At 47.9% G+C, this 13,060-nt stretch overlaps 6 protein-coding genes across 6 annotated transcripts; 3 read left to right on the forward strand and 3 right to left on the reverse strand. All coding sequences in view use genetic code 12, as the record gives it.

Annotated features, from left to right (window-relative positions):
- Nucleotides 1-91: 91 nt before the first annotated feature.
- Nucleotides 92-652, forward strand: FOB63_004091 (dolichyl-diphosphooligosaccharide-protein glycotransferase; the record flags this gene model as incomplete). The annotated part of the gene is made up of 1 exon (XM_002615087.1): nt 92-652. One exon carries the CDS (start codon nt 92-94, stop codon nt 650-652), a length of 561 nt encoding a protein of 186 aa, XP_002615133.1.
- A 60-nt stretch (nt 653-712) lies between these two features.
- Nucleotides 713-1,453, reverse strand: RAS1 (Ras family GTPase; the record flags this gene model as incomplete). Its single annotated transcript, XM_002615086.1, has 1 exon — nt 713-1,453. One exon carries the CDS (start codon nt 1,451-1,453, stop codon nt 713-715), a length of 741 nt encoding a protein of 246 aa, XP_002615132.1.
- Nucleotides 1,454-2,948: 1,495 nt separating this feature from the next.
- Nucleotides 2,949-3,875, reverse strand: PHO23 (Pho23p; the record flags this gene model as incomplete). Its single annotated transcript, XM_002615084.1, has 1 exon — nt 2,949-3,875. One exon carries the CDS (start codon nt 3,873-3,875, stop codon nt 2,949-2,951), a length of 927 nt encoding a protein of 308 aa, XP_002615130.1.
- Nucleotides 3,876-6,067: 2,192 nt separating this feature from the next.
- Nucleotides 6,068-6,889, forward strand: FOB63_004094 (uncharacterized protein; the record flags this gene model as incomplete). Its single annotated transcript, XM_002615083.1, has 1 exon — nt 6,068-6,889. The coding sequence occupies one exon, from the start codon at nt 6,068-6,070 to the stop codon at nt 6,887-6,889; it is 822 nt and encodes a 273-aa protein (XP_002615129.1).
- Nucleotides 6,890-8,279: 1,390 nt separating this feature from the next.
- On the forward strand, nt 8,280-9,434 carry GPD1 (glycerol-3-phosphate dehydrogenase (NAD(+)); the record flags this gene model as incomplete). Its single annotated transcript, XM_002615082.1, has 1 exon — nt 8,280-9,434. One exon carries the CDS (start codon nt 8,280-8,282, stop codon nt 9,432-9,434), a length of 1,155 nt encoding a protein of 384 aa, XP_002615128.1.
- Nucleotides 9,435-9,733: 299 nt separating this feature from the next.
- SET2 (histone methyltransferase) lies at nt 9,734-11,887 on the reverse strand (the record flags this gene model as incomplete). Its single annotated transcript, XM_002615081.1, has 1 exon — nt 9,734-11,887. One exon carries the CDS (start codon nt 11,885-11,887, stop codon nt 9,734-9,736), a length of 2,154 nt encoding a protein of 717 aa, XP_002615127.1.
- Nucleotides 11,888-13,060: the final 1,173 nt, after the last annotated feature.

Genomic DNA, 13,060 nt, shown 5'->3' on the forward strand with positions numbered 1-13,060 from the left:
ATACGATTACTTTACAAGATTATGCCATGACTCTGAAAGTCACTGTGCTACGACATTTGCGAAAAGGGTTCGTGGGGAGGCGACATTTCCCATGGCCTTGGGGCCGACATTTCCACATGGACCCGCGCCAACTGGAAATATGGGCCGCGCACGCCCGCGCATATCTACGTGTTCACAGTCCAGACTAGACATTTCCACCACCATGGCCAAAAAAGACGCAGCGCTCAAAAAAGCGGCTGCGGCCGCCCAGGCCGCGGTCGGATCCAAGCCTGATTCCGAGCCTCTTAAGAAATTCCGCGTGAAAAGCTCCCTCTCCTCATCTGTGGGCGATGTCGTTGGCGCTATCAATGCGACATACAAAGACTACCTTGATTCGTTGACGCCACGTTTGAAAACAATCGACACGTTTTTGGTATTCCTTGTTGCCTTAGGCGTCTTGCAGTTTGTATATGTGTTGCTTGTGGGCAACTTCCCGTTCAATGCCTTCTTGGGTGGCTTCATCTCCTGCGTGGGCCAGTTTGTGTTGACGGTGAGTTTAAGAATGCACTATGCTGGATCCGACGGCCCGCTGGCGTCGCCCGAACGCGGGTTTGCTGAGTATGTGCTAGCCAGTGTGATGTTACACTTTATAGTGTTCCATTTTATCAATTGATGCGACTATAGAATACGAAGTACTGTTTTAAATTTCCCACCATCTTCTTCTTTCTTCTACTTAAACAATAACGCAGCAGCCGCTTTTTTCCTTGGACGTAGGAGCCGTGCTTTGGTTGGCCCGCTTCTGCGCCGCTGGAGCCGGCTTCTTTGGCGCAGAAGCTTCGCCCGCAGGCTGCGCTGCGTCTGGTTGCGTCGCAGCTGCGTCCTGCTGCAAAGGCGATTCCAGCGGAGGTGCAGTTTTTTGCTGTGCCGAAGACAGCTTGGTCTCTTCTGCTTCCGCTGCTGCTGCCGCAGCTTCCTCCGCATTAATAGAACGCACCAACCCGTAGAAGGACTCTTCCACATTGATGCGCTGCTTAGCCGATGTTTCCAAAAAGGGACAGCCAATGGCCTTGGCAAAGGCCAAACCCTCCTCGTAACTGACCTGGCGCTCAATTTCCAAGTCACACTTGTTACCAACAACGAAAACAGGGACAGTGTCGGCGTCCTTGACCCGCTGGATCTGCTCGTAGAAAACTTGCAACTCCTCCAAAGAGTCCCGGGAGTTGATGGCATAAACAAGCAAAAAGCCTTCTCCTGTGCGCATGTACTGCTCTCTCATGGCCAGATACTCCTCCTGGCCCGCTGTGTCCAAGATATCCAACATGACTTGCTGGTCGTCCACCACACATGCCTTACGGTATGAGTCTTCAATGGTGGGATCATATTCGTCCACAAAATGGGATTGTATCAATTGGATGGTGAGAGCCGACTTACCGACACCACCACCACCAACAACAACCAACTTATACTCTTTCATGACAGCGAGTGGTTTCTGGACTATCCGCAGAAGTGTTTTTTTATCTTGAGCGAGTTTGCTCCACGCCTATAACTTTTAGCGTGCGTCGGCTTTCACCCCGGGAGGCACGGGTGCGGCGCGCCTCGTCCTTCCTTCTCAGGTGACTGCCGAGAAAGGCGGCACTGCTTGTGTTTTGCAGACGCATCAGCTTCGCTTGTGGCCTTTGCTTGCCCAATTCGGCCATTGGGCCCCATTGTGTTTCCTGTTCCATGCTGCTCCACCCGTTTGTACTGTGGTGTTTTCGCACTTGATACCGTATGCATCGTGCGTGTTGCGCATTCCTTGCGTTAAACGCCTTCCTGCGTGCACATGCTTTTGCTACAATTTCTTGTGGTGATGCGGAGTGTTTGTGTTGGCAGGAAAAGGCAATGGGGTTGCGGAAAATGCCTCTTTGGAAGGGGCTGTTTGCAGCATCTTTGCAACGTCGTGGCCTTGTATGCATGTCTGGGAAAGAGCCCGTTCATTACAAGGCTACCAACTGCAGAACTTGCAGTGTGGGAGAATAGCGAGGCGCGTTCGCATGTGCAGGCGGCAATAGACACCCGTGATGCATTGTGTTGCATTTTGAAGCGGCCACAAACTCTGGTTTTCCATGGAGTTTCTAAAAGAAATTGTAGACGTACTGGCGCGTGTCACAAGAGGCAAAAAGACACAAAAAAGCGAAAGAAAAGAGCACAAGAGTTTTAAAGATGAATTGAGAACGTACATGGTGTCGATCTCGTAAAATGATACCGTTGGAGCATCCCAGTTACATTTGCGAGCATGAAAATTGAAAATTGGGAAAATACGAACCTCGTCCTCTAAAATTCTTCCAACCACACATATGGGCGCAGTGGTTCGGCCATGACTAAGCCGGATGACAAGACTACTCACTTTGAAAGACTCCGCGGAAAATCCATCACCCGTTTACTCAGGTGGGGCACTTTTCATCACAAATTTGACAGGCCACGATTGGACGAGACGCACGAAGCCTCCATAACACCACAATTCATAATCCAGCTTTGATGGGCGGCAAAGAACATACATGCATGAGGATCGCCATCAATAGCATGAGATCCAAATGGGCAAACTAGTAACACGATCTGCAATATGTTCAGACAATACCATGTCTAAGAGACCACATCACCAAACGACACGAAATCGGGTAGAAGAATAAATCGATGAAAGCGAAAAAGCGTATCAAGATAGCGCCGTTAGATTAAAAAGTTTAAATGCAAAGGATAGATTTTGGGCGCCAAGCCATGGCGAATTGAACATTCACAGAACCAGCGTCTCGAAGAAGCCCAATGTGTAGCTTCTCAATTCCGTCTGTGAAAAAGCACCAGACACAATAGTTTGAAGTGTTTTGAACATTCTGCACCAATATCCAGATGTAGACCATCATGACATGCGCATGCCCCACCGCCAACTAGGAAACTGTATTCGCCAACTAGGAAGTATATCGCCAACTAGGAAACTATATTCTCCTCTTCTTGGCCTTGGCCAAACATTCGTCACAGTACCACTTGCCCTTTGGCGGGTTCTTGAAGCCAATGCACGGCAAATGAAACCACTCGCGCTTGCACGAGTCGCCGTCGCATCCCACCATCTCGCCAAACAGCACCTGGTTACAGTAGCAGTAAGTGGGTTCGCCCGCGCCGCCGCCGCGGCCCGGCTCCTCCTTCTTGGGCTTGCTCCGCTTGCGATCTGCAACGGGCGTGGGCGCCTTGTCTCGCCGCCGCTCCACGGGCGTGGGCTCGCGCGCTCTGCGCCGCTTGTTGTCGTCGTCGTCGCCGTCCTTGCCGGCCTTTTTCGCAGCCAACGCCTCGCGCCGGCTCTCGGACCGCTGCAGCTGCGCCAGCTTGCTATTGTCCTGCGCCAGCGGGTCCAACACAATGGCACGGTGTGTGAGCGAGCCGATGCGAACGGACTCGGGGATCTCGTTGTTGCCAATGACAACACGGTAGGCGCCGTTGATCCGGTGCATGTGCTTGGCCAAGACGTCGGCGGCGACGGCGGTCACGTGCATCTTCTCTTCCAAGCACGGTACCAATTCGTGGACGTGGCGGCGGATGCGGGCGAGTTCCGCCAACGAAGCGGCTTTTTCCTTCTTGGCGGCGGGATCGTGCAAGGAATCAAGATATGTGTGGATGTGGCGGCGCACCAATGGCACCGTGTTGATGCACTTGGCGTCGATCTCCTTGAGAAGCGTGAAGTACTTGACCAAGTCCAACGGAAGCGCTTCAAAGGCGTCCAGAATGTCGTTGAGCCCAGGGAGAAGCTCGTTGGCAGATGAAACGGTGCGCGCCGACTGTTTGTACTGGGCAAAATAATGGGGCTTTTCCGCCTTGCTGCGGTTGGCTAGCCGCTGCGATTTTTGGCGCAGGGGAAGATCTGAAGGCATGAAGAAGAAAGATGGTAGGTGGGAACGTGTAGTCGAGATGGTGATGTGCGGGCGCTGTGTGCAGGCTGAACCCTTTATGTGCACATATGTGGGGGTCTTTCACGTTATATTGGCGAGGGAAAAATGATGGGAGAGAAAAGGTTTTAGTGATATGGGAAAAAATAGTTAGTTATATGGGAACTTTTGATTGTGATTCCGGTATTGCTGATGCCGTGTTTTAGTGGAAGGTAAAGATGGAATGGATTCTATGGTACTTTAACATGAAGGGTGCTGATTACTATGAGACCAGGCCACCTGTTTGCCTTGCCATAGAGATTCGAGAAATCTTTCACTCGCATGTATTAACGGCAACAGTACTTGTCAACACGTATTCCTTGAGCACTAGAAGCACTACCATTGAAATGTAATAGACTCCCTTGTTAGACTGGAGAAATAGACTGTTTTAGTTCTAGGTAGCGAGAGGCGGCCATGTAGACAATATATTCCCGATATGGTATGATACGTGAGAATAAGGAAGAAACTCTGGTGAACTTCTTCAAATCCCCTCCTGGAATTTTTACGACAACGTAATCCAAGAAAGGTTCCGAAACATGCACAAGTAGACTTGGTAACAGAGTTCTTGATTTCGTTCAATGGGATGTTCTAACCGTAGTACTATACTTATGTGAATGGCTGAAAGCCAAACAGCCATCACACATGTTCAAACTGTCTTCCCTATAACAAATCGCAAGTAGTAGAATCCAAACATCCACTGAATCCCAACATTCACATCCTGAATTGAAAGCAACCCTTAAATACATCAATGCCGTTGATGGATAGTTTCGTTGATGGATAGTTTCGTTGATGGATAGTCTTGGTTGTTAATTTTCTAATTTCATGGCAATCTGGCTCCGTGAAAATCTGGCCGATACTTATTATGGGAGACAAACCTTGAAACACCTAGAGATCAAAAAAGACAGAACAAATAAGAGCGAATCCTTCAAAATCTTGACCGTTCTTCTAACGGTTCCGTTTGACAGTAATTTTAGACAACCTACTTAAAGGCCGGCTTCTAATCACTATGTTCGGCCAAAAGGCTAGGACTACTTAGGTCAGAGTTGATCTAACTCTTTCGTATGAAAGTATGGCAATTTTTAATGCCTTATGCAATCAACTATGCATATTGCCAGTCAACTAAGTGGTACAGAGCTTCGCCTGCTCCTTCCATAGAATGCGACTTGCCAAATTAAATGCCGAATGTCCCCACTACACCAATACCACGAAATAAAATTACAGTAACAAATTACAAACAAAATTAGAAACAAACAAACAAAATTACAAACAAAATTACAACAAAATTACAATGACAAATCACACACAAAATTACAGTGACAAAATTACAGTAACAAAATCACACAAAATTAGACAAATGTCAATCATTAATTCGTAGATCTAGCAGACTCACGTGCGTACTGTGGCTCGGACAAGGCGATCACCACCAATGCAAAAGAGGAAATACCAGGCGGCCCAACCCAAAGCTTCCAACGCCACTTGGCGGCCGGATGATGGCATTGGGCCATGAAGGTGCGTGCACGTGACATCTCGGGCTCCACACTTTGCTCGCTAACGACTTGAGAAGCAGTGATTGCAAAATGTCACGTGGCCAGCGGCTCAGGCAAATGCCTTAAGGTGCCTCCAAAGCCCATAGAGACGTTGCTTTGAGCCTCTATCAAAGGCATTGATACTTGCCAAGGACACTTTTGGGCCTTTTACACCCGCACATCCCAGAGCTGGCTCTGCTGCATCTTTTTGCCTCACACACTTGTCCGCAAGACGCCACAGTTGGATATTGGTTACTTGAAGCCATAAAGGCCGTACATTTGCTGCTGCTTCCGGCCATTGTCCCTTTTGTTCACAATTGGTTACTGCCGACGTACTCCACTAATAATATTCCTCCGGTGTCAGGGCGTAATAGAGAATCCTGATTTGTGATATACTCATCCACGATAATCCGATCCAGACTTACCACGATTACCCAACTGCTGATTACCCAACTGCTGATTACCTGCTGATTACCTACTACAGACTACGGTTGTTGCGAGTGGTCTCCTGCTTGTCGTATTGATTATTTTACTTGGCCGATACTACGCTGTTTACTGGGTGTTTATCTCCTCACATCACCGGCCAAACTTCTCCGGCCCATCTATTCACACATGAGTTTTTCCATCTTCACCAACGAGACGCGAGGTGACTCGGGCTACTTCCGTCTGCGCAATCTGTCTGTGTCCGTCGAACAGAATCTCAGCTACACGCGTGTAGACAAGGGAACTCCGGAAGAAAAAGACGAGGAAATCGACAACTTCGAGAAGGGCGCTCTGAATAACCTCGAAACAAACCTACAAAATAACGTACAGAGCAGGCTTCGGAGCGGCGCCGACCCGGACAAAAACTTTGACCGCAAAAGTGACTCCGACGAGGACGCCCGTTTTCTCCGACTTGCACGCGAAGCGCTAGTGGCGACATCGACAGAGTCCAACCTAATAGTGGATCCCACGATCCAAGATCTTCTCCAGCGGCTCCAATATGCGCTGTCTCCGCACGGAAACCCGATTCGAAGATCCGAAAGTATCCATGCAAACGAAAACGGCCAGCTCATGATCCAGAGTTTTTACAATGGCTTCCCAAACTTGAGCAACGACGTGTTTACTGGTAGTGCCCGACAAACGCAAAATGAATCCGAATGGGACTTTTTAATGGACAGACAGAGTGTGGAGAGTTCAGGGTCTGAAGAGCCAGAGAAAAAGCGTGGTCTGCGAAAGTACCCATGTCTGGATTGCGCCATGTCGTTCCGACGGTCTCTGGACCTCAAGCGCCACGAGAAACAGCATCTTTCTGTGCCAGCCAATATCTGTCTGCAATGTGGGAAGGGCTTTGCTCGAAAGGACGCTTTGAAACGGCATGCGGGCACGCTAACATGCAAACGAAATGCCGAGAAACGGCTCTACCTGAAAAACCTAGAATACTTGCGCGAATAGAGCATTAGGTGACTTCAATGCGGTGATGGTCTTATCCCAGATAAGCCTCATTGTTTCAGATGACAGTGAGACGACCGCCATTTCGAGAAAGGCAGTTTGCTTTCGGCGCATGGATTTCAAGCGTTTATGGGGTCAAGCCATAGTATGGGAGACTCCCAGCGTCTTTGCGAACGTTATGAAATTGTTCTGCCGGAACCTTTCGCAAGTTTCATTCGTGGTTTCTGCGCAATCTGTCGGCAAGATCAACGTGAGAGCAAACTGAACCTACAAAGAGAATGGTTCACTTTTGCAAAGAGAATGGTTCACTTTTGCTTGATTGTCGCATATATGCGCTCGAGGCTCGAGATCAAGGCTAGGTCCGAAAGAGCATCGACCAAAGGAACTACGGGACATCCTGTATTTGCACGTTGCTGACATCATTAGAGCACTAATTAGTCATTTCATGCGATACTACGAACGACTAATTGTAGCACACACAGACAAACAACCAGTACCTAATAAAACACAAACGCCAAATCTTGCTCTACGAAATAGTAAGCCGACACTTCGACACCAATGTCACACCAATGAATCAAGAGTAGTAAGCTCAACCAGTCGTACTTTATACTAGACTCGTACTCGCATAATCGGAAGAGTGCGAATGGTTAATCCGATGCACAGAAGACTGGACCGCGCAGATGCATCCGAAAAACGGCTAACGCCTCCCATTAGACCCTTAACACTACTTTTGCGTTGAAAAACGGCAGAAAAAAGTGTCGCCCACTCTCTTCCAACGCAACATACATCCAATTTCATACAATTATCTATTCCGACGTGGAAACCACGATTCCACCACAGAATGCAAATCCGCACAAAGACAATCTTTTAATGTCGGAGTCAAAGCAAGATGGTCTTGTGATCCACGGCACGATTCCATTCTACGGCCGATGACGTATTGGCCAAAAAAAGTCCGAGGCAGAGTCAGGCAACGATATTGGTGGAATGACTCGAACGCGGGCCTGCATGGGCCAACGGCCGAGGTCCGATCCAAAAGCACAAGCACATGTTTCCCATGGCAGCGGAGACCAATGGGATTCGGAAAAAACCGTGGCCATACCACAAGCTAGCCGAAAGATCTGGGCAAAACGAAATTGCCGGAGAAGAAAAAACTGGTGGAAAATGGCCCATGTCTATGCTCGGCAGATATACTTTGGGCCCATTTCGCGGCCGCACAAGAAGTAAAAAAAGAAATGCTTGTGCGCGCATGCCGATAACATATATAAAGTTCGCACTTGACCTCCTCATTTTCTTTCCTGTCCATCTTTCATCATCCTAGCCGCCATCTTTCTCTTGCCATTGAGAATCATATCAATCTGACCACCGAAGTTTATTATCCCAATCTGCCTTCTCCATGTCGTCCGCCTTTGAGAGATTGCAGCACATTGCCCAGATTGTGTCTTCGGGCACAGACAGCCAGATGGCCAAATCATTGAAACCCGTCCGCCCTTTCCGCATTGCCGTGATTGGATCCGGAAACTGGGGTACTACGGTTGCAAAAATCTGCGCCGAAAACGCCGCTGCAAGACCCCACTTGTTCCGTCGGCATGTGCCCATGTGGGTTTACCAGGAACAGGTTGATGGCCGTAACTTGACGGACATCATCAACGAGGACCACGAAAACGTGCGCTACTTGCCCGGTGTCAAGCTCCCCCGCAACTTGCGTGCCTTGCCCGACATTGTCGAAGTGGCCAAGGATGCTGACTTGCTTATTTTCAACTTGCCCCACCAGCACTTGAACCGTATTCTTGATCAATTGAAGGGCCATGTGCGCCCCACTTGCCGTGGTATCTCGTGCCTTAAAGGCTTGGAGGTGACTCCAAATGGCTGCAAATTGTTGAGCACTGTCATCACTGAGCGCTTGGGAATTGCATGTGGTGCGCTTTCCGGTGCAAACTTGGCCCCAGAAATTGCCCGTGGCCAGTGGTCTGAAACAACCGTGGCGTACCAGATCCCCGAAGACTTTGCTGGTGTGGGCAAGGACATTGACCATTTTGTGTTGAAGGCTGCGTTCCACAGACCATATTTCCATGTTAACGTGGTGGAGGATGTTGCTGGAGTTTCTGTTGCCGGTGCATTGAAGAATGTCGTGGCATTGGCTGTCGGATTTGTCGAAGGTCTCGGCTGGGGCGACAATGCCAAGGCTGCAATCATGCGTGTGGGTTTGTTGGAGACGATCCGCTTCTCACAAATGTTCTTCCCACAACTGAGACAGTCAACATTCACAAAAGAGTCTGCCGGTGTTGCCGATTTGATCACAACCTGTGCAGGTGGACGTAATGTCAAAGTTGGTAGATACATGGCGGAAACAGGCGAAGACGCTGAAACCGCCGAGAAAAAGTTGTTAAATGGTCAATCATCTCAAGGTATTCTCACAGCGCGTGAAGTGCACGATCTTTTAAAGGCCGTGGGGAAGACAGACGAGTTCCCATTGTTTGAGGCTACTTACCAGATTCTTTATGGAAGTGAGAGTATTGAGAACTTGCCACTCTTGTTGGAGAACGATTAAGTGCCTTCGTCCCACCTATTTATCTACACGCATCGTTTAGTAACGTTTGACAGAGGTTCCCACCGAGCCCAACTTTGTGAACTATTCAATTCCCTTGACATACAGACCGTATACCTACATATTATTAGTCATTGAGACTTTGTCTCCAATCTTGATAGAATCTTTCGATGAATTGTTTTAAGCCCCTCTATCCAGTCTATAAAACATTCTATAATACATCATGATATTTGCTTTTTGCTTATTTTTTGCCTTCCTCGTTTCTTTACCAGCTTCTCCTGTCATGACATGTATTATGCTAACTATGCCTTGGCCCGTTTTGCACGGTATTTCACCAAGAACTTTTCCATGAACGATTTGCTAAACTCTTTAAGTTTCTTCAATTTAGCATTGTCAAGTTCACGTGGAGGCTTGGTGTCGGGAGCCTTTTTTGTTTCTTTGCCTGCTAAGATTTTCACCAATTCTCGGGCACATCCTTTAATATTCTCATGTCCAATATCTGCCTCGTACTTTTTGATCATGTTAGGGATGTACTTGGCTAAAGTTTTTGTCCAAAGTGTTTCTATGGAAACTTTAGAGGAAGAAGATGATGAAGACGAGCGGGCCGCTTCGTTCTTCCGCCGTCTCTCCTTATATTTTTCGATCTTTTCCTGTTTAAGCTTCTCCTCGAGTCGCTTCTTTTCCTCCACTTCTCTCTGAGACTGGAGAATCAAATCTTGCAAGAGTTTTTGTTTTTCCACCACGCCATTAAACTGTTCCTCCTTTTGCTTTTGGAGTTTTTCCTCCTGTAAACGAGTGAATTCGTCCTCAGAGAAATTGCGTGGTCTGGGCCCTTTCGGTCTAACATCCTTTGGTCTAGTATCTTTTGATCTGGGCTTTTCAGCCTTTTTGTGTTTTTGAGGCGCACTAGGCGCCTTGGGCCCCGTAGGAACAGCAGAAGACGGTCTTTCCCATTTGGAAATACCAAGGCCAGTGTGGTAGTAGTAAACTGTGTTTGTGTTTGGATCCATAGCCTTTTGCCATCCTTCGGGGAGATCATCGTCGTCATCCAAGTCTACACCAGTGGCTTGGGCGTCATTATCTCTGGGCAGTTCCAGACGCGCATTTCTACCAAGCATAGGTGACATCGATCCAGTAGATGCTTCGCGAGCAGAAGCATCATTATTCTTCGGAATACGGTAGGCCATTTCTAGTTTACTCCAGTCCAGAAGAAGCCCTGCCGCCAAATTTTGAATATCTTGATTCTCCAGAGTGGACAGAATTTGTTTAACCACATCTTCGATCTGGGACAGTTCAATCTTGTTGCGTGTCATGGTTGGCCAGCGGCGCAAAATCAGCAAAATGCGCAAGCTCAACTCGTCGTCAGTGCCATACTGTTTCAAGATCTTCGAGAGGGTCTTGTAACCGTGGAAACGCACAATTGCAGTGTTAACTTTAGCATCTTCAGTCAAGAACAACCGTTCCACGAGCTTAGAAACAAGACTGTCATCTTCGACTTTCATCAATGCGCCCATAACTTTATTGACGTCAGAGAGTGGGACTGGTTCCACCTCGAGAGAACGAACAAACTCGTCATTCACACCAGAATCACTCTTGTCGTTCTTGTCCTTGTCAGCTTTGCTTTTGTTGTTCTTGTGTTGCTTAAGCCATGCCTTCTCCTGTTGTCTAGTGACACCCAAAGCATCAGAGATACCATCAGGAAGCAAAAGCGCTGCGTCGGTTTGAGTTTTTCCACCGATCCAACCCATACAATTGGGCGATCCGCAATAGCAGGGTTGCTGCTGGGCACCATAACGGTCGACATTGTAGTCGAAGGTGATTTCTTCTCCGGCCAAAATGCGCCGACGGGCGAAAATACCCATACGCAACTTGTCGCCCACGACCCACTTATCAACATAGGCGTTGGGCAGGCACGAGTGGTTGCAAAAACGGGCCAAGGAGCCCTTTTCCGTGGCGTCGATAAACGCATCTTTGGTGAGCATCATGAAGTAAAAGTGGCGGAGGTTTCTTCTGTCGTAGTCAAGCATTCTGGCCCGGAAAGTCTTCTCGTCAATGACTTCGCCGATGTACTCGTACACGAACAGACCTTCGGGAACATCAGCCTGTGCCACAAGCCCGTAACCTTTTTTCTCTGTTTGGATCACTTTCACCAGGCTGTATTGTTTCTTCTGGAAACGCTGGTTCTGGCAGTTTTGCCCGCACGTACACAGACCGTTCACACACTCAACGGACGTGGCTCGATTGATACAGTTGCTGTCCTCGCCACAGGCCAAGTTCTGGGCTTTTCCTTCGTTCCACTCTTCCACACAGTCGCAGGTCATGGTTTCTTTCTGGCCCGAGCCGCCCAACTGCTTGGTGAGATACGTACATTCAGCAAGCGGCACGAATGTGGTCACCGCTTCGGCGGTTTTGTCTGGCGCATCGGAAAACAAGACAGGGCTTGCTTCTCGAGACATTGGATCGGATTTGTCGCTAGGCTGCGGAGCGGAGATGAATTGAAATTGGAAGTGGAAATGGCCGGCAGCAGATAGTAGGTCCAAGAATGGTGTTGCGCCTTGCGAGATGAATGCAGCTAATGAAGAGCTTTTTTTGCCAGGTTGGCGTGATGTGGTAGGTTTTTCTCCTCGCTGAATGTGCGCGCTGACTTTGGATAAAAACAATGCGATAAAAGACTTGAAGATACCACAAGTATGAAAGAGTGCAATACAGGATGGGAATGCAGGAGCCTCTTGGGTATACGTGATGAAGGTAAGATTACTAGCGGAGTTGAAGTGGGATCAATGATATGAAAAGATAAGAAAAGGACTACTAGACCAGATCATGGATAAAACGCATACAGTGGACAAAGCATGGACTGGCCTAATGTTCTAGGGTAAGGATTGATGTAGTCTACTAAAGTATGGACTAGTATAAGGACTGGCTCAAGCGCCGCATGTAAGAACATAGATTGCTAAACACTACGAGTTCAGAATCAGATACTTTAATATTGGGCACCGAGAGGGAAACCTAGACGAGTGTTAGGAACGTGGTGAGGCAATTTTTATTCACATGGCTAAAGACCATTCCTTCGGAAATTGACATCATTCCAAAGATCCAGATTTCTATGCAATATGCGGCACAAGTTGTGGTTAGAAGTCAAACATACCACCCATTCTGCTTAGGAAACTGTTTTCAGTATCTCGCTCATTCAACGACGATAGCGTGGCTTGATGCATTTTCTTCAGAGTAAAATTATGAGACGGACATCACTTGTTTGCTTTTCCTTTATTTCTCGGGCGTGGATGTTGTCGACCTTTTGAAAACGACTTTCTAGAGAAACTTGAGAAGACAAGCCAATTCTCTTTGTCTCTATTTCTTCAGATAACCAGTGGTAAAATTTCAAATCTACTACTATAAAAAGTGTTCTTTGAAGTATTTCTTCGCAAACTTCGTTCAGCTACGTTTCTCTGAGTATTTTCTCTTTCAGTTATGGCCCATCCCACTGGCTCCTTATGGTAAAATTGGCCGTAGTCAGGTCTTGGGTCTTTTCCTTTTTTGCTCTTCTACACCAAAGTCTCTGGAATAAGAAGTTAGAGCCACGATACTCTTGAGCTACAGCACTCTTAATGCATCTGTGTATAATTAAAAAC

This window comes from Clavispora lusitaniae, assembly GCF_014636115.1.
Source record: "Clavispora lusitaniae strain FDAARGOS_655 chromosome Unknown tig00000187_pilon, whole genome shotgun sequence".
Classification (NCBI taxonomy): domain Eukaryota; kingdom Fungi; phylum Ascomycota; class Pichiomycetes; order Serinales; family Metschnikowiaceae; genus Clavispora; species Clavispora lusitaniae.